The sequence below is a fragment of the Fulvia fulva genome, chromosome 2 (genome assembly GCF_020509005.1).
Source record: "Fulvia fulva chromosome 2, complete sequence".
In the NCBI taxonomy this organism is placed as follows: domain Eukaryota; kingdom Fungi; phylum Ascomycota; class Dothideomycetes; order Mycosphaerellales; family Mycosphaerellaceae; genus Fulvia; species Fulvia fulva.
In genome coordinates this window covers 4,497,835-4,521,491 of record NC_063013.1, presented here as the reverse complement: position 1 = coordinate 4,521,491, position 23,657 = coordinate 4,497,835, and the positions used below count along the sequence as shown (strand labels likewise).

The 23,657-nt window shown below is 53.1% G+C and overlaps 14 protein-coding genes across 14 annotated transcripts; 9 read left to right on the top strand and 5 right to left on the bottom strand.

The window, feature by feature from the left end:
• Positions 1-514: 514 nt before the first annotated feature.
• CLAFUR5_03276 (uncharacterized protein) lies at positions 515-1,132 on the top strand (the record flags this gene model as incomplete). Its single annotated transcript, XM_047902424.1, has 2 exons — positions 515-943; positions 998-1,132. 2 exons carry the CDS (start codon positions 515-517, stop codon positions 1,130-1,132), a joined length of 564 nt encoding a protein of 187 aa, XP_047757954.1.
• Positions 1,133-1,303: 171 nt separating this feature from the next.
• Positions 1,304-1,837, bottom strand: CLAFUR5_03275 (uncharacterized protein; the record flags this gene model as incomplete). The annotated part of the gene is made up of 2 exons (XM_047902423.1): positions 1,304-1,426; positions 1,481-1,837. The coding sequence occupies 2 exons, from the start codon at positions 1,835-1,837 to the stop codon at positions 1,304-1,306; spliced, it is 480 nt and encodes a 159-aa protein (XP_047757434.1).
• A 428-nt stretch (positions 1,838-2,265) lies between these two features.
• On the top strand, positions 2,266-3,648 carry CLAFUR5_03274 (Ribonucleoside-diphosphate reductase small chain; the record flags this gene model as incomplete). Its single annotated transcript, XM_047902422.1, has 3 exons — positions 2,266-2,295; positions 2,349-2,612; positions 2,689-3,648. 3 exons carry the CDS (start codon positions 2,266-2,268, stop codon positions 3,646-3,648), a joined length of 1,254 nt encoding a protein of 417 aa, XP_047757953.1.
• Positions 3,649-4,407: 759 nt separating this feature from the next.
• On the top strand, positions 4,408-7,494 carry CLAFUR5_03273 (uncharacterized protein; the record flags this gene model as incomplete). Its single annotated transcript, XM_047902421.1, has 3 exons — positions 4,408-4,567; positions 4,645-4,811; positions 4,894-7,494. The coding sequence occupies 3 exons, from the start codon at positions 4,408-4,410 to the stop codon at positions 7,492-7,494; spliced, it is 2,928 nt and encodes a 975-aa protein (XP_047758729.1).
• A 576-nt stretch (positions 7,495-8,070) lies between these two features.
• On the top strand, positions 8,071-9,220 carry CLAFUR5_03272 (Quercetin 2,3-dioxygenase; the record flags this gene model as incomplete). The annotated part of the gene is made up of 2 exons (XM_047902420.1): positions 8,071-8,409; positions 8,471-9,220. The coding sequence occupies 2 exons, from the start codon at positions 8,071-8,073 to the stop codon at positions 9,218-9,220; spliced, it is 1,089 nt and encodes a 362-aa protein (XP_047757952.1).
• Positions 9,221-9,785: 565 nt separating this feature from the next.
• Positions 9,786-11,241, top strand: CLAFUR5_03271 (Sphingosine N-acyltransferase-like protein FUM17; the record flags this gene model as incomplete). The annotated part of the gene is made up of 2 exons (XM_047902419.1): positions 9,786-10,718; positions 10,768-11,241. The coding sequence occupies 2 exons, from the start codon at positions 9,786-9,788 to the stop codon at positions 11,239-11,241; spliced, it is 1,407 nt and encodes a 468-aa protein (XP_047758728.1).
• A 700-nt stretch (positions 11,242-11,941) lies between these two features.
• Positions 11,942-13,150, top strand: CLAFUR5_03270 (uncharacterized protein; the record flags this gene model as incomplete). Its single annotated transcript, XM_047902418.1, has 1 exon — positions 11,942-13,150. One exon carries the CDS (start codon positions 11,942-11,944, stop codon positions 13,148-13,150), a length of 1,209 nt encoding a protein of 402 aa, XP_047757944.1.
• A 529-nt stretch (positions 13,151-13,679) lies between these two features.
• On the top strand, positions 13,680-14,188 carry CLAFUR5_03269 (uncharacterized protein; the record flags this gene model as incomplete). The annotated part of the gene is made up of 2 exons (XM_047902417.1): positions 13,680-13,715; positions 13,769-14,188. 2 exons carry the CDS (start codon positions 13,680-13,682, stop codon positions 14,186-14,188), a joined length of 456 nt encoding a protein of 151 aa, XP_047757886.1.
• Positions 14,189-14,649: 461 nt separating this feature from the next.
• On the top strand, positions 14,650-15,567 carry CLAFUR5_03268 (uncharacterized protein; the record flags this gene model as incomplete). Its single annotated transcript, XM_047902416.1, has 2 exons — positions 14,650-15,235; positions 15,290-15,567. 2 exons carry the CDS (start codon positions 14,650-14,652, stop codon positions 15,565-15,567), a joined length of 864 nt encoding a protein of 287 aa, XP_047758843.1.
• A 178-nt stretch (positions 15,568-15,745) lies between these two features.
• On the bottom strand, positions 15,746-16,669 carry CLAFUR5_03267 (Formylaminopyrimidine-binding protein; the record flags this gene model as incomplete). The annotated part of the gene is made up of 1 exon (XM_047902415.1): positions 15,746-16,669. The coding sequence occupies one exon, from the start codon at positions 16,667-16,669 to the stop codon at positions 15,746-15,748; it is 924 nt and encodes a 307-aa protein (XP_047758845.1).
• Positions 16,670-17,206: 537 nt separating this feature from the next.
• On the top strand, positions 17,207-17,775 carry CLAFUR5_03266 (uncharacterized protein; the record flags this gene model as incomplete). Its single annotated transcript, XM_047902414.1, has 2 exons — positions 17,207-17,254; positions 17,305-17,775. 2 exons carry the CDS (start codon positions 17,207-17,209, stop codon positions 17,773-17,775), a joined length of 519 nt encoding a protein of 172 aa, XP_047757887.1.
• A 330-nt stretch (positions 17,776-18,105) lies between these two features.
• On the bottom strand, positions 18,106-19,041 carry CLAFUR5_03265 (uncharacterized protein; the record flags this gene model as incomplete). Its single annotated transcript, XM_047902413.1, has 2 exons — positions 18,106-18,195; positions 18,250-19,041. 2 exons carry the CDS (start codon positions 19,039-19,041, stop codon positions 18,106-18,108), a joined length of 882 nt encoding a protein of 293 aa, XP_047758847.1.
• A 693-nt stretch (positions 19,042-19,734) lies between these two features.
• Positions 19,735-20,636, bottom strand: CLAFUR5_03264 (Cyanate hydratase; the record flags this gene model as incomplete). Its single annotated transcript, XM_047902412.1, has 4 exons — positions 19,735-19,756; positions 19,824-20,263; positions 20,323-20,432; positions 20,546-20,636. 4 exons carry the CDS (start codon positions 20,634-20,636, stop codon positions 19,735-19,737), a joined length of 663 nt encoding a protein of 220 aa, XP_047757888.1.
• Positions 20,637-21,019: 383 nt separating this feature from the next.
• On the bottom strand, positions 21,020-21,754 carry CLAFUR5_03263 (uncharacterized protein; the record flags this gene model as incomplete). Its single annotated transcript, XM_047902411.1, has 1 exon — positions 21,020-21,754. One exon carries the CDS (start codon positions 21,752-21,754, stop codon positions 21,020-21,022), a length of 735 nt encoding a protein of 244 aa, XP_047758855.1.
• Between the last annotated feature and the right edge of the window lie 1,903 nt (positions 21,755-23,657).

The window sequence follows — 23,657 nt, the reverse complement described above, 5'->3', positions numbered from 1 at the left end:
GAGAAATACTGCTATAACCCCGGCATATTTCCAAACTCGCCATTTTTAGGTATTTTTGAAATATCCTTCTTATATATATAATCTATATACAACAAAACATATATGCATATATATTTGCTATATAGTACGATATATAAAAAGCTCGGAATCTGAAAAATTCAGATCTTGAAATTTTAAGGTTTGAGCATCTACCGGTAAGTGAATACACGACAACGTTGGATTTTGAGTATATTACTATATACTTTTCTAACTTTTACCCGTTGCAAAACCTCTGAAACGTGCATTCTATAAAAGGACTAACTTTACGCGCGACGTTACGACTACTATATAGCAACGAGGGACACCGCAGTATGTTGCAACAATGCGAGGGCTACGGGAGAAACTTTTTTGACACAAGAGGACATGGCGGTATTTACCGACACAATGAGGAACATGGGAGTATTTCACCGCGTCCAGAAGTGTCCGCTGACCGTATGCAGACACAAGCGCAACTGTTCCGACCGCGCCACGCGCAATGCGCTCCACGCCAGTGTTAGATACCGGCGCATTCGGTCAGCCGCCCTCTGGTCAAGCTGGTAGCAGTTCGCGCGCTGCCACTGGCGACCCGCGTCTCCGTACCATCGAGGGTGTGAAGCCAGAGAAGCGAAAGTCGAGCGAACAGCCCGACGGTCGTTCAACCAAGCGGATCCGGCAGCACCAGCACGATGCTCGCAGCTTGATCTGCAATGATTGTCACCGTGATAACAAGACTTGCGATGGCCGCGGACAGTGCTCTGAGTGCATCAGCAACAGACGTACCTGCGAGTACCGACGATGCGGCTACAGTCCCTGCAGCAAGCAGGACTGCGGACGTTATCACAGTGGTCAGATAGCGGCCGGACGTAGCGGCTACGAGATCCCGGATCCTCGCCAGTCGCACTCCAAGACCGAAAAGACTTTGAAGGTAAGACGATCGTGCCTCCCTCGGGCAGTCAGCCATGACGCTAACGTCAGGCAGGAGAAGCAGTACGTTGGAAGCTCTCGTAAGCTACAGCAGATGTGCAAGCAGCAGAAGTCGGCAAGCACAGCATACTTCGACCAGGACGCTTTGCCCGTTGTGCATCCACCAACACTTCTGAAGTATGAGGATTGAGGCACATTGAGCTGGGCACCGTCGGATGACAAGTACCGGAAGGACAGAGAGGATGCTTTACCTTGCGAAGCCAGCTGTCTCGTGGTACAGCGCTAAATGCTCTTCACTTATACCAGCTGCCAAGACTGGTGAGGTAGTTGTACTGGACTAGAAGGCGCGGGCGATGTAGCATTATAGCTTCATGTCGGCATCCACATTGTACTTGTTGTGCTCACATGTTACCAAGGCCACACCGTCCCTCTCTCGCTTCATCGTCGCCCTCAACAACGCTATCCGCTTGCCAACATGCACAGTCTACCAGCATCAGTGAGAGCTCGACATGCGCAGTGATCACCACAAGACACTCACCTCACACTCCATCAACAGCACCTCTCCCTGCACAGCCGGCCTCAAATAAGTAGACGCAATCGTCCTACAGATCCGCAGACTCTTCCAGAAACCCGGCTTTGCGATCGGATACAACGCCCACGTCGTGGCACATTCGAAGAACGCTGATGTAGCTCCAGTGTGTAGAGTGCCCATGGGAAGGTTGCTTTGCACATGGCGTCTGAGATCTTCTCTGCGTGAACGATTTCGCCGATGTCTAGCCGGGTAGCAAGACATGTTAGCTGTGATTGATATAGGGGATGAAGTGGCTTCGCCGTGGAGCAGGACCTTCGTCATCTCGTCAGCGAGGGAGGAAGCGTTGTTGTAAGTGTTGGCCATTGTATAGCTACGTCAGTAATGTATGTTCAAACAATGCAACAATGTCATGGATTTCTTTGTCGATGACGAACAGACCCGCCAACAATGTGCTTTGACCGTCTTTTGGATCTTTGCTCCTGCGCAGAAGGAACATCAGGAACGAAGTGGCCTTCAGTAGACAGTTCTGTGCAGCCACGCCCGGTCCCCTCCATCTTACGCTGGAAATGCCAATGCAGGTGGCTGGGATCAGGGAACGCGAAAGGCAGACGCGACGTGCCAAAACAACGCTAGCTGAGACGCGTTCTTTCGGGCACCTACATGTACTTTACCTGCACGTCTTCTTTGTTTCTACACACATCATCACCACCCTTTTACGCCCTCGACTTTGCCGCCGCCATTGCCCAGCTTCTTCACTTGCATCAATCGCAGCATACATAGCACCACACATCATGAGCGTCGACACAACGCCCTCAAAGAAGGTTCGGGATGACGTTCTCGCCACGACCTCGACATCGCTAACTCGAATTTGCAGGCTGCCTCTGCCCTCGAGGGTTTCCACATGGAGTCGCCCGTCAAGAAGCTGGGTCTGCAGTCCGAGGCCAACAAGGAGAACATGGACGAGCGATACGCGTCGGACGAGGTCGCTGTCCCGATCAAGGGCATTCCAGACATCGTCGAGCCAGTTGTTGCAGCGAAGCCTACGGTGGCAGAAGGCATCAAGGAAGAGGAGGCTGTAGAACCCATACTACAAGAGAACCCAGGGCGGTTCGTGCTGTTCCCAATCAAGTACCACGAGGTATGTTCGCGTTTCAGGCAACGCGCCGAGACGCGTAAATTGCGTGCACGAATCACGCGCTGACACTTCGATGCAGATATGGCAAATGTACAAGAAGGCCGAAGCATCATTCTGGACTGCTGAGGAGATTGATCTGTCCAAAGACCTTCACGACTGGAACAAGCGACTCAATGACGACGAGCGCTTCTTCATCTCACACGTCCTCGCCTTTTTCGCAGCTTCCGATGGCATTGTCAATGAGAACCTTGTCGAGCGCTTTAGCTCTGAGGTCCAAATCCCCGAGGCACGATGCTTCTACGGTTTCCAGATCATGATGGAGAACATCCACTCCGAAACATACTCCCTCCTCATCGACACATATATCAGCGAGCCAAAGCAGCGGACTTACCTGTTCAATGCCATCGACAACATCCCATGCATCCGTAAGAAGGCCGACTGGGCGTTGCGATGGATCTCGGACAAGAACTCCACTTTCGCCCTTCGCCTGATCGCATTCGCCGCAGTAGAGGGTATCTTCTTCTCTGGCTCTTTCGCCGCCATCTTCTGGCTGAAGAAGCGTGGTCTCATGGCCGGTCTTACATTCTCGAACGAGCTCATCTCCCGTGATGAGGGCATGCACACGGACTTCGCCTGCCTTTTGTTCTCGCACTTGAAGAACAAGCCAGACCAGGCACTCGTGCAGAGCATCATCGTCGAAGCTGTTGCCATCGAGCAAGAATTCCTGACAGATGCACTTCCGTGCAAGCTTCTCGGCATGAACGCTGGCCTCATGTCACAATACATCGAGTTCGTGGCCGATCGACTACTGTTGGCACTTGGCAACAAGAAGTTCTACAACGCAACCAACCCATTCGACTTCATGGAGAACATCTCGCTAGGCGGCAAGACCAACTTCTTCGAGAAGCGTGTCGGCGAGTACCAGAAGGCCGGTGTCATGGAGGGTTACAAGAAGCAAAAAGACAAGAAGGACTCGACTGGCGCACCAGTGGAAGCGCCTGTAATGAACGGCGATTTTGCTTTTGACGAAGATTTTTAGATGATGTACACGGCACTGGCGTTGAATATGATGGACATGGGCATGGGAACGGCGTTATGAGGCATCGTGTTTGGGAGACTAAGATACCTTCCTCGCTTCTCAGATTGACGGCAAGGAACAAAGATGCGTGGATAGACGCAGCAGAAGATAGCCTGTACCAGATGTGAACAATTGCATAGGAAGTAAACTCAAAGATGTGCCTTTCGCTTGGCTGGCTGAACAACGACAACATTCTGCAGGTATCGATCTTTCACCCCTGCCATGCATGCTCGTGTCCGTCGTTCGCAGTGAGAACGAGCACCATGTGCGACATACATTAGTGTCTCGCGTGGGCCAGACTGTCGGGCATGGTCACGAAGATGGAATCGCGCGGACGAGAATGACGTTGGTCGCTCCTTCGGGGACTGGGAGGATGTCGCGCATGCAATTGCACGCTGCTCTGCAAGACTTCCAGCTTCTCCTTGCCAGTACACGCTCTGGGGCTCCAGGCTCCCTGCAGTACACCTATCTACATCTTTAACCATCTCGTTCAGCACGGACGCCCTTGGTCTGTTGGTGTTGGAATCGTACAACTTTTCTGGCAGCAATCTGAACTCTGCCAAGTTCCGGGCTGCGACTCGCGATTCTTGCGCAAGCGGGTGCAGTCTTGCAGAGCTATTGGAGGAGGGTGGTCTTGGAGAGGGAATGCCCGTGGTGGTTGGAGCGCTGTACGAGAGCTTATAAGGACCATGTGAAACTGGCCGGAGGGACTGTGCGGACATGGACATGGCAGATCTTCCTGCGATCACGCTCACGGAGCCCACCAACCACAACCAGCTTCCATCGCCAGCACAGTCGCCCATCAAGGAATCGAGCCATGGAGACCTCAACGCGCGATTTGCGACAGGGCGTCCTGCGACGGGAAACAAGAGTTCGCATGGTAGGCCAGCACTGCAATCAGGACTCGTGGGAGGACGGGCCACGCTGTGGAATGTACGACGCTGATACCGGTAGCAGGGCGGACAGACTCGCAGACGAGCGCGTGGCCATCGCCAGGCCGACTGATCAGGACTCTGTCGTCAAACAACAGCGCTGCACCAGCTGCAGGCGGTGCATCCATCCAAGACACCCATGGCAAACAGGAAGCAGCAGCGCAGCAACCCGTAATCGATCCCTTATCGCAAGTACGCATCCTCCCTCCACCTGCTGATATCATCCTGAGATACGACCAAGCGAGTTCCGATGCTGACTGCGTTGCCACAACAGCATATCTTTAGGCGTACTAACACTCCTCTCAACATACCCGCGAATGGTTCTCCTCGACCGCGAACGTCAGATGGCGGCAATGCGCAAAGGGAAGATAAGCAGCAACAACGAGAGCAACGTCCTACGCCGCCAGTCCAGAACGTGTTGTCTCGAACAGACCCTTTGGAGAGCACTGCGCCTACGAACAAGGACTTGAGGAAAGGAGTGAAGGCTGTCTCGTTCATAAGTCGGCTCATGGGTGGCTCGAAAAAGAAGGATGTTGAAGAAGACGCCATGGACGATGAGGCCAGCACGAGCGAAGAACGACCTGAGGGCAACGATGCAGAGCTGTTCACGCAGAAGGTAGACAACATGGGCTTCCAGCCACGTCATCCACAACCACCGGCCTACATCAAAGTCCGAGGAAAGTACAAGAAGGATCGCGACTTCGATCGACTGTTCCTGGCGCAAGAACTGGACCCCAACAAAGGCCCCCGAATGGAGCGAAGAGGCAGCGCGAACAAGCTGCAGAGAAGGAACTCGGCCAACCCGAACGAGGGCAATCCTATATGGGCAATGGAGTTCAGTAGAGACGGGAAGTATCTTGCAGCTGCGGGCGCGGACATGATTGTCAGAGTGTGGGCAGTGTTGGGTAGCTCGGAGGACAGACAAAAGCACGAAAGGCAAGAGTCAAATGAAAGTCAAGCAAACGGCATCGATGCCCATGCGCAACATCTGAGCGCACCAGTCTTTCAGAGTCAACCGCTACGGGAATACGAAGGCCATGCATCAACGATTCTGGACCTTAGTTGGAGCAAGAACAACTTTCTGCTGTCCTCATCGATGGATAAGACCGTGCGGTTATGGCACGTCAGCCGATCAGAGTGCCTTTGCACATTCAAGCACAATGATTTCGTGCCTTCAATTTGTTTCCACCCCAAGGACGATCGCTTCTTTCTGGCAGGCTCTCTAGACTCCAGACTACGACTGTGGAGTATACCCGACAAAAGTGTGGCCTATGCGGCACAAATACCGGATATGATTACCGCAGTCGCTTTTACACCAGACGGCAAATTCGCAATGGCAGGATGCCTAAGTGGACTTTGTATGTTCTACGAAACCGAAGGCTTAAAGTACCAGACGCAGATACATGTAAGATCGACAAGAGGACAGAATGCCAAAGGCAGCAAGATCACTGGCATCCAGGCTCAGTATGGACCCAGTGGCGATATTAAAGTACTTATCACGAGCAACGACTCTCGAGTGCGGCTGTACAACTTTCGCGACAAAAGTCTTGAGCTTAAGTTCAAAGGCAATGAGAACAATTTCAGCCAGATTCGAGCGATGTTCAGTGATGATGGGAGATACGTTGTATGTGGAAGCGAAGACCGGAAGGCCTACATCTGGAGTCTGCATCAGTCGTCTGGCGAGAAGCGCGACAGGACACCCATGGAGACTTTCGACGCGCACGACTCAATAACAACGGCGGTCTGCATCGCGCCGACCAAGACACGGCAACATCTCAGCAAATCCGAGGATCCGTTGTACGACCTTTGCAACCCGCCGCCAATCACACTACTCAGCCATGCCGAACGAGCAGAATCACAAGCCTCAACCCGACCGCCGACTCTGTATGGTAGCGAACGAGGCAGCATACAAGCAACGCCGGCAGATCTCGAAGGCAAGTTCGAGCGTCCGAAGGAGACACCGGCATACGTTGCTCGTACTGCGCACAAAGAAGGCAACATCATTGTGACTGCTGATTATGCCGGCAAGATCAAAGTCTTTCGCCAGGACTGTGCATGGGCGAAGCGAAACCGTGACGATGCTGACAAGGCTTCGCTGTTCTCTAAGCGCGGCAGCAAAGCAAGTCGCAACGCCTCCGTCGCTACCAGGAGAAGCGAAAAGAATCTTAGGGATACTTCGCGCAGCTCAATCTCCCCTCAAGCTCCTTCCGATCGGATACTGTCCTGGCGACAAGGCATTGCCAGCACGCCTAGCATCGCTGAGAGTAGAAATGGATATTCCAAAGACACGAGTCGTAGTATGTCACCACGAAAATCGCTTGATCAACGTGGGAGGTCAGCCAACACATACCCACCCGCCAAGGCCTCCAGTGTACGATCATCACATCCTCTAGCAGCTGACTCTCTGGTGAGATCGCCCTCGCCAATCAAGAGAGATGCTGTAGCTGGCGCACAGCACGGTTCGCCGGACTCGCCCCGATCTTCCATACACAAGGATAGTGAAGAGAAAGACAACGCCCTCAACCTGCAAGGCGGCCGGTCGTACATGTTTTGGGATACAGATGTATGGAAGAACCATGCCGAGCGTATCCACAACATGGCTCAGGAGCATGAACACGGCAACGTCCCGCACGACTCTCGGGATGGAAGTGCGAAAGATGGCGATCACCTTGCAGTGCAGCCAAATCTGCATAAGATCCCTTCCTATGTCTCGGAACTCAGCGATGAACATAGTAGTGTTGAGGAGTTCGATGACGCAAGGGAAGAAGTTGAGATGAAGTGCTCAAGGTGTGGTAGTTTGAGCTTCTCGGGTAGGAAAGAGAAGGATGGGGGCATGAGGTTGGTTTGTATGAAGTGTGGGAATCCTGCTTCGTGAGAGTTGTATTGGTCGTTGTACTTTTAATATGGCGACCGAGATGGTGATAGGGTATACCACACGTTTGAAAGGCTGAGAGAGAGGCCGGGTTGTATAGATGAGAGCTCCCACGAGCGAGCATGAATTTACGAGCATCGTGACCTACCAGGCTTTCGTCTCTCCCAGCCAACAAGACACGACCCTTGGACTGATCTGCCCGGATGTCTTTCGATGCCGTCTCCGTAAGACCTCCACAGACGATCCCATACAGCGGCTCCTCAAAAGGCATCGAAGCCACCTCGACCGAGCCAGCACAGCCCGCTCGGAGATATCCCACACGCATACCATCGGCAAGCAACATCTGCCGACACATGGCCCAGACGTCAAACAAGGTTTCTCCATCGTGTATGCTAGTCTAGCGTCTCAGGGCTCCGGCACGATGTCATCCGAGGCCCTTCCACCTTGCCCTTTGCCTCCTGGACTCGTCCACTCGGAACCGATATATTGGTGGTCGCGACCCTGCTTCAGTGATGGCGACCTTTGTAGCACGTCTCTGTCTTACGCGTTATTATCAACACTACTCACGAACGCTGTACGATGGCTAGCACAAACGGCACAAACGGCACCCACTCCCTCCTGAAAGCAACAGACCTCCCGCCTGGCAAGCCTGGAATTCCATACGTTATTTCTACGCAAGATGGCGAGATTATATACATTCCACTCTCAAAGTCTGCGACGAGGCTACTGGTGACGGGCAAGGAGAGCGAGAATGCGTTCGCAGTGGTAGGGAGCAGTGGGAGCCAGAGTGATCCTATTGGGTTCCATTACCATCGGGAGGCACATGATGTGTTTCTGTGTTTGAAGGGCAAGGTGAATGTGTGGGCGAATGACAAGTGTAGGACTTGTGAGGCTGGAGATTTCGCTAGTGTCCCACCGGTAAGTGTCTCTGTTCCCTCTGACTTGTGATCTCGACGATATGGATATTGACGATGCGTAGGGGACTGTGCATCAGTATCAAATTCTGGGGAATCATTCTGAGATGGTTGGACTGATTGTTCCCGGCGGGTGGGAGGAGTTCTTCAGGTTCATTGGAGAGCCGTACAATGGACCGGCGTGGCCACTGGATGATCAAAGGAATGTGTTTGAGGCACTGATTCCGAAGTTGAAGGCTGCGGCGGAGAAGTTTGATATGGTGCCTCAGCCTCATCTCAAGCAGTTTGGACCGCAGCCTTGGGAGGAGGGTGAGAATACGCTGCCCGGGAAGCTGGAGCCGTACTTTCTGAAGAGTGGCAGCGGACCTGCGTACTTGGCTGGCGGCACAGTGGTTCGGCCACTCATTGCCACTGCGGAGTCGAATGGCAAGTTCGTGATTGGCAGCATCGAAGGATCCTCCCACCACCACGAACACGACCTCTTCAACGAGGGCCGGAAATTGAAGTTCGACAGCACACATCACGCGTTCCAGGTCGTCGAAGGTGCAGTCGAGTTCACTATTGGATCGTCAACACCATCCTTCTTACACGCCGGCGAGCTAATCTACGTGCCTGCCGGAGTTGAGCTCAACATTCGACTCCGATCGAGGTTCGCAAAGTTTTATTCCTTCTCGAGTGGAAAGGGCCTGGTTGAGCTATTGATGAAGATCGGCAAGCCGTATTCTGCACCTATACCTCCGGAGAAGGCGGATAGAGCTGATCATGGTGCTCTTGATGGATTGAGAGCAGAGCATGGATTTAGTGTTCATCAGTAATCATTAGAGGATATCCTGCAGGACATTGGAACATTGTTCCAGCGCCTGTGTGTTCCGGTCGAGGACTGTATCGCAACGTCCGTATATCATACTCGTGGAGATCCGTCACATTCTTCCAGTACCGTATAGAGAGAAGGGCACTGGCGCATGACTCGTCCTTGCAGATGGCATGGAGCGGAGAGGTAGGTCTCCGACACTTGAGGAAGCATATGTAGTGTGAACAATCATCCACGACCTGGATGATCCAGCAATGGATTCCGCTGCAACATGCGTACAGGTGGATAGCAACGGAAAGGGCGATACCCATCAGGAGTCCTACTGGGCACTGCGCTGCCGCAAATGTGTTTCATGTTTGATGGTCATGTTCATGTTGTTTGAAGGAAGATGAAGATGATCTGACATCATCAGAATCGCAGCAACCCCTGTAACCAAAACGTTCAATTGCTCTGTAACAGTATCCTTGGCTTGGCTGTGAGGATCGTCCTGCTTACACTCAAGTACTTCCTCCTCCTCTGCTCCAAGCAGATCAGCTCTCCTTCACTTCCAGTCACTCCTTACCACCAACATGTCGTCGCGATCCAAACCCGAGGCATTTCCCGACCTTCCGCAACAGGCATTTGCCGCGGTACCCAGCTCAAACAACACGAACGGGAGCACGCGACGGCCCAGAAAGAGCTCCAACCTGGGAGCAGATCCACGCGGAGACACTGGCGGCAACTCGATAGCAACGTCCCTGCAGAGCCAGCAGTCTGTACCAACCAAATACACACGGGGAGGAGGAAAGCGCAAGAAAGCAAAGAGCTTGTTCAACAGATGGAAGCGCATGTCTTTGAAGCACACCTGGGTCAACCCTCTGGTTCTGGTGCTCATCATCCTCGGCGCCTACTTTGTCAGTCCAGGCGAACATAACCCTCTCCACCATGCCATCTTCCTCTCCTACGCGAACCCTCCACTGCACGAACGGACGAACCCGCTCCCCGCAGAGATCGGAAACGTCACGCAGTATGGCAAGGGCAAGCTGGACTTTGCGTTTGTCGCCTTCTACACGGTTGTCCTGTCCTTCACGCGCGAGTTCCTGATGCAGCGAATGATCCGACCCATCGCGCTTTGGTATGGGATCAGGGCCAGGGGAAAGCAGAGCCGCTTCATGGAACAGTTCTACACCGCAATCTACTTTGGCATATTTGGGCCGTTTGGACTGTATGTCATGAGTAGGACGCCCGTGTGGTACTTCAATACTGCGGGCATGTACGAGGGATTCCCGCACAGGTCGCACGAGGCTGTCTTCAAGGCGTACTACCTCCTTCAGGCTTCGTACTGGGCACAGCAAGGTATTGTGCTGATGTTGCAGCTGGAGAAGCCACGAAAGGACTTCAAGGAGCTTGTGCTGCACCACATCATCACTCTGTCGTTGATTGGGTTGAGCTACCGTTTCCACTTTACGTACATGGGCATTGCTGTGTACATCACGCACGACATCTCGGACTTCTTTTTGGCGGTACGTCCAACAAACACGACTGTAAAGACTCAACTGACTTGCTGCGTAGACATCGAAAATCCTCAACTACATCGACTCGTCTATTACAGCTCCCTACTTCACCATGTTCATGGTTATCTGGGCTTACTTGCGACACTACTTGAACCTCCGGATCCTCAAGTCGCTCCTACCAGGAGGTGAGTTCAAGACGATCGGTCCTTACGAGCTCAACTGGGATACACAACAATACAAGTGCTGGATCTCGCAAGTCATCACATTTCCTCTGCTTGCGGCGCTGCAGGCAGTGAACATTTTCTGGTTCATCCTGATCCTCAGAATTCTGTGGCGAGTGCTTTCGACCGGCGAAGAGAAGGATGAGCGAAGTGATAATGAGGAGGAGGAAGATGAGATTGATGAAGGAAAGAGCTACGCAGACGCTGTGAAGGAGAATGGCGAGACAACGAAGCCGCAGGTCATGCTGAATGGGAAGCCAATGAGCTCGGCTGGTGTGGAGACGAGAGCTGCCGCAAAGAGGCGGTCATGATGAGAGTGTATGGATAGGGATTTGGTTTGGACATCACTGCAGCGTTCAAGCATGATCATTGAAGGACAAAGAGGCACGCTACGGCGGCCGTGTCGTTTGCTTTGAAGTGAGCGAGCATGAGAAAGAGGTATGTAATGACAATGTAGCACTAATAACCCGATCGCAGTGTAATGATGCCTTATCGGACATTTCGTTCCATGGCCCAAGAGTCCTAGATCATCTTGAGACACAGGCCGATTCGGCAATGGCACCTGTACTATTGGAGCAAAAAGACAGCCACCTTACGAGATGACAGGCCAGCTGAGTGACCCAGGAGTCAACGGATGGAATGGACTTTCCATCGGCATGTCCTTGTGAGGACCGAGCCTCAAACGATGGCAGGCCAATTTCTGGCGCGGTACTACTGCGACACCTCGACAAAGACGACTGTCGAAGACCCCGGGGAAGTTGCGATACTATGTACCTACCCTCACGGGAGGCGAATGGATTTCGAGGACACGCTGCTGGTGATCGGTCATGAAGATCAGCCATGACGCAAAGTGGATGACTTTCGTGGAACGCCACAAGTCACGACACATCACGCTTAAGATTTTGTTTCCACGAGCACATTTCGCAATTTCTGCTACCACCTCCGTGCTACGCTCTGCGTGCCAAAATCCTTACTCATACTCTCATCGCGTTACGTTGAGAAGACAACATCATGGATGTCGGACGAGGACAGAGGAGGTACCCAACGGGTCCAGGTCACCCAAGTCCGGGTGATGCTCATCGCGAGTGGCTTCGGAACCACGTCGTTCCTGAAGTGCCACCCATACCGAGAGGTGCGCTTGATGGTGAGCTCGGTGTGGCTTCTTGGCCGCGATGTGTTACACGAGAAGAGAGGCGGGCGTTCGAGGCTATGGGCCGCTATGTCCCATTACGTCAGGAGACGAAGAGGGAATCGAGCGATCACGGAGCTGCGCAACAGCAAAGCATCAACAGAATGACGTTAGCCTGCCGTCCGAGACCTGCTCAACTGAAGAGAAAGCGCGAGCCGGACGAAGTCGAGGTGGACCGGAATGATACTCAGATCAAGAAGCAAAAAGCTGAACCGAAGTCACAGTCTGACACGGAAAAGCTGCTCTCCGAGGCATGGACGGCGGCGCTGCTGCATGCAGATGCGATCCTACTTCTGGTCGAGGTTGACGACACTGGGGGTGGGTACAAACGGTTCATCGCGAAATGGCTCGCGGAGCACGAGTGGGCGGCAGAGTTGGACAAGATCAAACAAGCATACCTCCAAGCTCGAGAGGAGAGCGGTGTTGCTCTGGCCGGACCTCTTCATGCGTTGCTTGATCATCTCGAGCGGGCCTGGAAAGTTATTGATGATGCTACGGAGGACCACCCTACGATGTGGACCGATGACCCTGACGTCGAGGAGCTGAAGTACCTCAAAGGGCTAGTGAAACACAGCCATTGGGTTAAGCTAGCGTACGACTTCGGCCCCGAACGCAATCAAATGGTTCTGGCGCACGGCAACTATTGCGCTGCTCGAGACACAAAACACCTTCTCCTCACTAAGGACTATAGAGCTCAGACGATCGAGCGTCTATCAGCCTTGCCCGATGGCCTCCCGACTGAACGCGATGCGGCGCCAGAATCCAGGAGTCGGAAAGGATGGGATGAGCATGACGAGTTTGACGAAGTACGATATTTCGACGATAAGAAAGTTGCAGTGGACGAGATCAGGAAGTGGATTATCTGGAAGGAGAAGTTCATGATTGCCTCAGCAGAGCAAGGCAGTGACACGGGGAAGCTCGATCGGGGTGCTCTTGTGGAGGCGAGGCTCGCTTTGAGGAATTCGATTCTACCTTCATGGAAAAGAGGGTCGAAGGTCAGAGCGACTCTGAGCGTCGTGCTGCTATGCTGAAAGAGGTGGGGAGATTGAGGGACCGTTGGTATCATGTGGACGAGCCGTGCGAGGAGTAGGGGCAGACACTGCCTTATTTTTGCATGTGATAGAGCTCAATCCGACGCAAGTGAAGCGCAAAATCTTTGCTTTCTTGTAATTTTGACATCTCAGACCCAACAACAACTGCCCCAGAACACCGCGGCGGTAAGGAGTGCCCCCAGAGGCAAGTGTCTGAGAAGGAAGAAGGCGATATGTTTCCGCGACGCACTAAGACGACTCGAGCATGGTCCTTGAGTACACAAACGTGGCTCGTTCCGTCGTAGATCCCGAACATAGCTCCAAATCATTAAGTCAGAACGGTACATAAGCGAAGCTCGAGATCATGGGCGTAGGGATCGGCTTGCATGTGATTGACAAGTTCCGGGCTCTTGGCGGGCAAGACGATCAAACGACAGTTCAATTTGGATGGTCCGGCTTGCGACTCGAGACTTACATCGAAACCTCTTTACTCGCAAGCGGTCGGATATCCACCATTGACGACGACATCATGTCTTCAGGCTTGACCCCAGCACAAGCAAGCAAGGCAAGTGGATCAGCACTTCCGGTGGCAGGTGTTGAGATGCTAACATACCTCAGCCGCTCCGCCTCATTGACTTACCAGACGAGCTATGGAGCAAGATCGGGAAGATGATCATCGACGACGGGCCTATGGTCAGCAGCTTGCCATTGGCGGCCAACACGCCTGCCATCACTCGCACATGCAATGCACTCCGCCAAGAGCTGCTGCCGTACTACTACAGGAGCAAAGTCGATCTTGACGTAAGACCCGGCGAAGCTTTCCAAATCGCTGGAAAGTGGCTCAACGCCATCGGAGCTGAGAGCAGGCGTATGATCCGAGGATTGGAGCTGCGTACCCGCGATGCTTGCCCTACGAAAATAAAATTCGAAAGGTCCGCGGACTTTTGGTGGGAGCTTGAGCTTGTCTTGAAGTTCAAGGAGGTCTCATATCGGAATCGCTCTCCGCAATTGACCGTATGGGATATAGAGATGGTGTGATAGCATGGGGCAACGGCCTCACCTCACTGCTAGTACGGCCGTCCGCCAGTTGACAGACAGTGGCTGCTGTACGGCCAAAGGTGCGGGGGTGATCCTCGTTGTTGCCATCTTTGAGCTCTATGTTTTCGCGGGTGGGCTCGACCAGACACTCCATGGCTCACGTAGGAGTCTGTGGGTATGTCAAGTATATGACAGGTGCGAACTGCTGAGCCGCGACATAGCGATCTTCCGTAGCCCAGAAGTGTTGTAGATCATGGTTCGAGTCGCGATGATCTTGCTCCTGTTCAGTGTACACGTACATATATCTTTCAACAGCAAACGAGACGTGCATGTGACCTTCTAGGCAGGTGGGCTTGTTGCGCTAATGCACATTGCCGAACATCCTTGCACCTTCCGCACTGCATCAACACTTCGCACTTGCTTACCACGACGTGACTTCAAACTCACGACGCTTGCTCATCATGGCCGCAGGTGACGAGCGCCACTTCGGCCAAGACGTCGACAAGGACGAGGACAAGGACAACCGCTACGACGACCTATGGAAGGACGTCGACCGCCGTGGTCGCTTTGCCACCGTTGAGGCGAAGACCTTCACCTCCACGCAACTGAGGCGCATCGGCGAGGTGTGCAGCAAGCGCCTGCCACCAGCCAGCGCAGTACAGGCGATGTTCATGTATGAGCTTCAGCGGGAGTCCGAGGTCGAGTCACTTTTCCACGACCACATGTTTCGCCTGGCGAAGCAAGACGACAAGTCCGCCGAGCAGGAGAAGCGTATCGCAGCACTGGAGACTCGTCTCACACAAGTCGAGAGAGCAGCTGCCAGCAAGGACATCGAGGAGCGTCTGGCCACATCCAAGGTCACTATGAAGGTGCAGCAAGGAAAGATCGATAGCTGCACCGGGCAGGTCAAGGACTTGGAGACGAAGCTGTCCGATGTCCAGAAGGAGCTCGAGACGCTTCGCAGCAAGCAGGAGGAAGCCACCACTCAGCGCGTCGATGACCAGGCGGCTGCGCGTCCAGACACGCAGACCATGGCAGACGAGATCAGTGAGTTACGCTCAAAGCCACTTCACCTTCTGCCTTTCGCTAACAAGTGTCTAGACGTATTGTTCGACGATCGCGATGGCATCCTCGAAATGATCACCGAGGTGAAGAGCCGCCTGGTCACCCTCGAGGACAACATCCGCGCCCTCACCATTCAAGGTACCTCCATCAAGACCCCATCCGTGTCCCCGCAGCTTATCCCAGTGCAGAACGGTAACGGCCAGGTGGTACACGATCTCGAGATCCCCAAGGGCAGAGCACACGTGAGCATGAAAGAGAATCGGAAGCCGTCAAGCATTCGCAGCTTCAGTCCTGGCAAGCAGTGGGCAGCTTAGGGAGGTGCTTGGCGCTGTCGAGACCTGAATGAGGGTCGGCCATTGAGCAGATAGCGTCTTCTCGCGATGGGTACTGCTCAAGCGTTGGTGATACTTTGTAGTATCGAAACAAGTCCATGGGCATAGTGCTTTGGCGCGCAGAAGCGATAGGGCAGAAGCTATAAAAAGGCTTCATCTCCTACTCAGCGAACTCATTGGTGAAGATCTTCTCCTCGGTCACCGGTGAATCCTCAATCAGCATCTCACGGTCCCTCAACCATTTCAACCAAGCTGTCCACTTCGCTGCTTCCATGGAACCTAGCTTGCCCTTCCCATCAGAATAGTAATGGTTGATGCTCTCCTGGCTCTTCCTCAAGAACTCTTCGCTCCTCTTCGGCACGCACACCTCCCTCAACACTTCCACCACATCCTCCGGATGCTTCATAGCATGTTCATACCCCTGCCTCGTCGCCTGCACGAAGGCCCTCAGCACGTCATCCGAAGGGCTCTTGCCCGCATTCCTCGCAATGACAGGACTGTACCCATACGGTATCCCATAATCCTCCAGCCTGAAATTCTTCGCCTTCACACCTTCAAGCTCCGCCTCAACTCCTTCCCACGGCACGAAAATCCAGGTAGCATCGATCTTCCCAGACTTCACAGCCTCAAACATGTTCAACTTGCCCTCACTTCTCTCAATCTCGATGCCTTGATCATTCCCGCCGTCTTGTTTCACCATCTCAGCCACGATGGCGTCTTCATACCGCGCGTTATAGCTTCCATACTTCTTCCCCTGTCCCGGATCTCCTATCCTGTTCAAGTTGTTCTCCAGCCCTACGATGGCTGCTGCGTCCTCTTGAAGTATTGCGTAGATGGCTTGGAGTTGAAGTGCGCCGGACTCGTTGTAGGCTATGCAGGATTCGGAGGGACAGATGGCGAGGTCTACTTCACTGCCTGCGAGGCGTTTGGCGGGTGTCTTGGTGTATTGGGCATCGGGTGGGAGGAGTTCGACGGAGAGGTTGTGCTTTTGGTAGTAGCCGTGATGAAGCGCGAGGTAGAGGCCGCTGTGGAGGGTGTTGGGGGTCCAGTCTAGGGCTATGCGGAAGGTTGTTTGTTGTGGCATGGTGTCTGCGGTTTGGTCAGGTTGCTGTAAGTTTTGCTTACCTTCGCTCTGCTGCAATATGGGAGCTCATGTTTTGAGTTTGACATGTGGTGCGACAGCTCCACTGTTGATGACGATGTTGCTTCCCACATCATCGTTATTACGAGTATTACTCTCGCTATGACACTCAAGGGCACGACTCATTTGCGAGGTCGTTTTTGACGAGGAGATGGCTGTCGACGCGCTGGCATCGTGAGCGAGAAGTTGATGAGGACGTGCGCTGTTGACATGGATGCCGAACGAACGTGAATCACATCTCTGAACCTCATGTCTGCTGTCCACTCTCTGAACGCCACAGCATTGGCATTGCGCATCTTCATAGGCAACCGTGTTGACAGGAGCGCTCGACGACCACGAATATGTTCCGCTCCCGTTGGGAGGGAACAAAGGATGCGAAACATCTCAGGCTGACGGCTTCACCTGCTATATTATTGAGTAGGCTACTTCTATAGCATAGAGAAGCAGTCTTAGGTCTCAAATCACAGGATAATAAACAATATGACCACCTTCAACATCGCAGTCTACACAGACACAATCTGCCCCTGGGTATGTCAAGCCTTCCCACCTCACCAAGCCCTCTCACCAACAGACCACAGTGCTACATCGCCCACAAATCTCTCGACCAAGCCATTTCTCTGTACCAAAAGACCTATCCCGGCGGCCGCCATGATGCCTTCAATTTCACCTTCTTGCCCTACTACTTAGACGCCACCGCGCCCTCCAAAGGCATTCCTTGGGAAGAACGGGTGGCACAGAAGAACGGCCAAGATGCCGTGAACGCCATCCGAACACGACTTGAACGCGTGGGCAGGGCGAATGGCATTGCCTTTGGCTTCAACAGCAGGATTGGGAAGACTAAGGACTCGCATCGGCTGTTAAAGTGGGCGAGGGACAAGGGTGGTGAAGGGGATCAGCAGAAGCGGTTACTCGAGACGATCTTCGAGTGGCATTTCGAGAGAGATGGGGACATCACTGACAGGCAAGGTCTGGTCACTGCCGTAATAGCAAGTAATCTCCCAGAAGCCGAAGCACTCCAGCTTCTCGAGAGCGACGACTGTGGAGCTTAGTGTGACGATGAAGCAGCGAGAGCAAGAGCCAATGGTGTCAACTCTGTTCCAACAATTGAGATCAATGGCAGGAGAATTGAGGTCGAGGGTGCCGGCGACCTGAGCGAGTTCCTAGAAGTTCTTATCAACGCGCGTGAGCGCAGCTACAAGCTTCGTGCGGACGGCTCCCAGTAGCATAGACGCTGCAAAAGTGCGTGAAGCGCCCAACGCGCCATTCCCGAGCGTATCTCATCATTCCGTTATGCGTAGTTCCACCTAGTATGCGCGGCGCGCGCGTGCTTCGAGCTGTTAGCTTGCTTCTATGGTACTGGAAGTGCCACGCGTACCTTCTCAGTCCTCCGCATCGGATACCTCCTCGTCGGAATCCTCATCCTTTCTGCCAAAACAGCTCCACTTCCATCCCCAGCGCTTCGCCTTCTCCTATCACCAAAAGTCAGCAAGCATCTACACCACCGAAAGGACTCCCAAACTTACATCCGGCTCCTCCTCCGCCACTAGAACACGCAGATCGTATGTGGTATAGGTATCCATAACCCGTGCAATCTCTGCCCGCAAGCTTCTCTCATTTGCCTCCACAGCCCTGCGCCTGATGTTTGACTGCCTCTCCGAAACGAGCCTCGGCCGATCGTCGCGTGCCATGAACTCATCGGTGCTTAGAATGTTGCCACTTGGAGATCGTATGTGACCGTTGTTGCGAACGGCTTCGCTCAATTCGTAGATCTCGTCCACATTGGAGCTTGGCACGTGGGCTACTGGACGGGCGACGTCGGAATGTCCTTCTTGTGGGTCGATGTAGGTTGGTGTAGCCGGTGGCTGCTCAGTGGTCTGAACTAGCTCATTTCTGCGGAGAGCCGGGTGAGCGTAGTTGGCTGGTGGTTGCTCAGCGGTCTGGGCTCCCTCGTTCATGTAGAGAGCCGGGTGACCGTAGTCGGCTGGTGGCAACATTCTCGAGATGCGGCGCATGCGCTTCTTCTCGGCTTGGATTTCCTCCTCTGTGCCCTGATCGGCAGCGGCAGTGACCTCGCCAATGGCCTGATGTGGAAAGATCGCTTCGGTTTCTTCCAGAATATCCAAGCGGCTGATCCGCTTTTGAGCGTGCGTGGGGCCAGTCAGTGGCTCGGTCATTGATAGATCCCTAGCGATCGCTCGCATCTCCTCCAGCTCAATGTCATCCTCCGCGCCATTGCCATTGCCATTACCATTGCCATTGCTCATGCTCATTCTTCTGCTCTGCTCGCGGTGATACATGACGCCACCGAAATACATCTTCAATTGCCCAAGAGCTGCTCGCCGGGCGCCTGTCAGTATTAGTTCTTACTCACCCTCAATGGTCTTGCAAGTAGCAAGGTCGTGCGCTTCTGCTTCGAGTTGTGGTGTCAAAATTTGGTAGGTGCTGAAAAGTGCGGGCTTCTTATGCGGCGCTGGCGAGGTGAGGTTGGCAGGATGAAGCGCGTCCTTCACATACAGCTTCACATCCGGGTTTCAGGCGGGTGATCTTCGAGTGAGCAAACGCTGCAAATGCCATCTTCGGGATATGCCGGAGCGTTGGAGCTTCGCGGGGGTATACATGATCGAGGTGAAGTTGAGATGATGGAGACACTGGAGAAGAGGATTAGCTTTCTGTAGATGATATGGCGAGATGCAAGAACACACTCCATACGGGTGATGTGTACCCGCATTGTACGGGCTTGTAGGACTGCGGTCTGACTGAGATGTCGTTGCTGTCCAAGTCAATGCCGTGTTCCGCGGGAGATCTGCAAGCCGTTGGACATCTTCGCGCCTGCTGACAAGGATGTCTGGCGAGGTCAGGGCCGCGAGACACATGAGAGCGAGCAGATGCCGCACATGAAGGGTGGAAGGAACAAAATGGGCGTGTGCTGATCATGAAGGCTGTATCTGTCTGCCAGAAAATCACTCCGCTGGCCGACCAGCAGAGCTCCGAGTGACCACGACCACCACCTAGAATCGAGTGAAGGGAAGCCTGGAAAAAGTCAGTATACCACTCCATTATCACCGACAACCGCAGCCTAAGCACTGCATTCACATACCATTTGCCCCTCAATGTGATCTTGACCCACTCCCCCTTATCATCCACCTCCTTCTCCACCTTCGTCGAAAACGAAATGGCACTCATAATCCCATCACCAAACTTCTCGTTGATCACCGCCTTATACGCATACCCATAATTCTGCACAATCTCGTACAAGCGATAAATCAACGGCTCTCTGGGCGGCATATCCACGCTCTTGCCTCGGTCGGGGAGACCAATGATCTCAGTCTCGCGGAGGATGTTCTCATTAATGTCGAGGACGGAAGCGAGTTTGGAGATGTTTTCGTCTGAAGCCTTTGCTTGGCCGTAGAAGATTGCGGCGACGGCAACTTCGTCGCGGCCGAGGGCTTGGGCGATGGTTTCGAATGAGAGGTTTTTGGTTTTCTTTTGGGCGAAGAGGAGGGAGCTGTGGGCCGGGAGTTTGGGGGCGAGGTCTGCCTGTGAGGAGGGTGTGGTTAGCCAATGAGGTTTATGGGTGGGTTTGGAGGTGTTCGTACTGTCAAGACGGTGATGGGGTGCCCGCTGGAGGTTCCTTGTGCTGCCATGTTGGATGTGTTGTTGCTCGCGTCTGTCGTGAGGTCAATTGGAGCGGTAGTAATCTTCGACGCTGCTGCGAGGTCAATGGAGTACACAGACGCGTCAACATGATCTCAGAAGATCTCCAACAAGCAAGAGAGCTCCGATAAGCACTTATCTTGCTACAAGCATGCAGCTACCCACCTTGTGCTGCAGGTGGAGTTGGAGAGCTGGCAGGGAGCAGGCGTCTTGCCGCGATTGCGGATGACCATGTTCTTCCTGGACCACACATCATCCACAGCCAAGGCTGTTGACCATTCCAGCAGCGTCTTTGAGGTCATAGGTAACCGCGAGGTCTTTGATGTTGATGGTGGAAGAGCGCCTGCGTTCTCCTCGGCGACAAGATTCACGTCGCACGAATTGCCAGAAACGGCATGGCGCGGCTTCTCGCTTTGAGTTTCCAGCAGGAAGGAACATCCGCTCGAGCGGTATCGTGCTCGAGCGGCCAGGAAACGTAACAACGCACGATAAGGCTATGGTATGCCAGCGATGGCTTGCTACACGCTTTGGTAGGCGCGTTCTATCTGCGTTATGATCTATCGCCAAGCTGACGACACTGCGATGGTACTCTGGGCAATGCATGTCGGTCTCCTATCAGCTTGCCAAAGCATGAGATGTCTAGATCACCTCTGGCATATCTTTAAACAGCTCAGCGACCTCCTGCTTGTACCGTTCAGCGACTGCCCGGGCTTCCCACTCATCGTACTTTCGCGATCTACGCCAGAGCAATGCCCAGCCTTGGGCCATTCTGTCCAACTGCTCGAGCATGTCCTCCTTCGAGCCAAGAACGAAGGTTGCCGAACCGTTACCATCAAGGTAGAATCGTATCTTGACCCTCCCTTGCGGCGAGAAGAGAGTTCGGATCATTTTCATGTGATTCCAGTCGATCACCAGGGGTATTGTCGAACCACCCTTCAACGATGAAAGGCTGACCGTGACATCCCGGATCTCTCTCGCTTGCTCCAGCCCGATGCGCTGCACCCACTCCATCAGACGCTCCATAATGCGATCTTTGTGCTTGCTATTGAGGTAGTCTGTCTCACAGTAGAAGCTGTTGAGGTGGTAATATAATCGTAATGATTCCTTTCGTATGGCTTTCGATGTAAAGGGGAGACCGGTAACCCGCAGTGGCTCTAGTGGGTGGGCGAAACCCGTTCGTGCTTCGTTCATGACTCTACATCGATGGAAGGGGCAGTCGAACCAGCCTTGCTCAAGATCGATTGATTCTTGCTTTTCGCTGCCTTCTTGCAAGGCATACTCGTAGATGCGGTTACGCAGTTCGCCCGATAGCTTCGCGAAGCTGGAGGTGTCCATGGTGATAGAGCCTTGGTATCCAGCAGTGCGGTCTGGCATGGTCGCGACGAGAGTCGCTCTGGCGAGAACGATTGTGATGCGTGACCTTCAGGTCATGAGGTCGCCAACAAGCAAACGGGTAGTGGTTCAGTCGTCGATGATAAGATACATGTTAGCTGGAGTATTGTTCAGACTCACGAGTTCAACTGCACAAGTAAGAGAACGCATGATCAGAAATCTCTATACAGCAAAGGGTTGAGTGATCTCTCAATGGATGTCTCCTGAGAGGGTGTTCGTGAAAGTATGTCGCAAACCATCCCTGTACCGGCAGTCTCGCGCGCCATGTCACGCGCCCATAGTTAGACGAGGCTTTGCGGTTCTGGCGATCAGCGAAACTCCTGCGTTCGTTGATGAGCTGATGGGGTTCATGACTGGGGAAATGCATGTTGAAGGATTGTAGGTCTAGAAGGATTGCACTCGGAGATCTGGGGCTCGTTCGATAGCTCAATATCGTGTCTCGATATCGTGTCCAATATCGTCGTCGTTAGCGTGCTCAATATCAATGTGTCGTTAACGCTATTCTTACACCATATTAAGGTGTGTTCGATAACTCAATATCATAGTCCAATATCGTGTATTAGCGGCTCGGTAGTAGGTCCTTATCGTACCTTCTAAACGCGTTTATTCTAAAGGTATTATTACTACTACTACGCTATAGATATAAGTAGGCTACTATTAATACTACTAGATATAACTTCTCACACGATGATAGCGATCGCAGGAAACGACCAGGGGCAGGAGAGTAACGAGTGGAAGGAGGTCTGCAGGAAGGCAGAAACAATGGCAATGGCAGGAGATGGCGAGCACCCAGAAAGAGCACTTAAGGGGATGATTTTGGAGCTCCTTGGAGGGCTAAAGGCACTAAGGAGCCAAACAGGACAGATCATTAACAGGACAGTAGCAGCAGCAGCAAAGAAGAGGACACAGGAAGGCCAGAAACTAAGCCAACCAACCTGGGCAGCAGTTGCATCCCAAAACCCTCCCCCCAGAAAACAGCTATCAAGGTCTACATTTCCGACCAGCAAGAGCAGAAAGAGATTGAGGGCCTGTCAGGCAAGGAGATCATACAGAAGATTGGGATACAAGGCATCATTGGAGCCAGGAAAGAGAAGGGAGGTGTCCTTAAGCTGTTCACAGCACAGGAGCAAGACAGGAAGAGGCTAGAGACACGGAAGGAGTGGACAGTCAAACTAGGCAAGACGGCTAAGGTCTCACACCAACAAAATATGGTTATTGCCCATGGGATGACCACAAAGTTTGACATTGAAGGAGACCTTAAGAGGCTGCAGGACCAGAACCAGGCTGTATGCCCAGGGCTACAGATCACAAAAGCAGCATGGGTCAACAGAAAGACAAAGGACACAAAGAGAGAGTCTTCTCTAGTGCTCTGGATAGGCACTGTAGAACAGGCAAACACCGTGCTTGACAAGGGCATCTTCTGGGAATGCGAAAGAATGGACACAGAAATCCATAGAAGCACCCACAGACTACTGCAATGCTTCAAGTGCCAACAGTATGGTCATATCTCTACTAGATGCCCAAGCCAAAAGGACACTTGTTCCCACTGTGCTGGTAGCCACAAAGTACAGAATTGCACTGCCCCAAAGAGTGAAGCCAGATGTGCATGCTGTGGAAAGAAACACCCTTCCTGGTCCCAAGACTGCACAGCTAGGATTGAGGCAAAGAGGAGGGCAAGAGAAGCCAGGATCAACACCCCTATCAGATTCCAGACAGGGACAATCACCCAAGAACCCCTAAGGACTGTCTACAACCCTCTGAAAAGAGGCAGAACAGAAGAGACCACACAGGCCCAAGGCCACCCTGCTATGGGTAGACCAAAATCAATTGTGGTTGCAGGAAGAGACCCGTCACAAAGCAGGCTCAACCTTACCACAATCCCAAA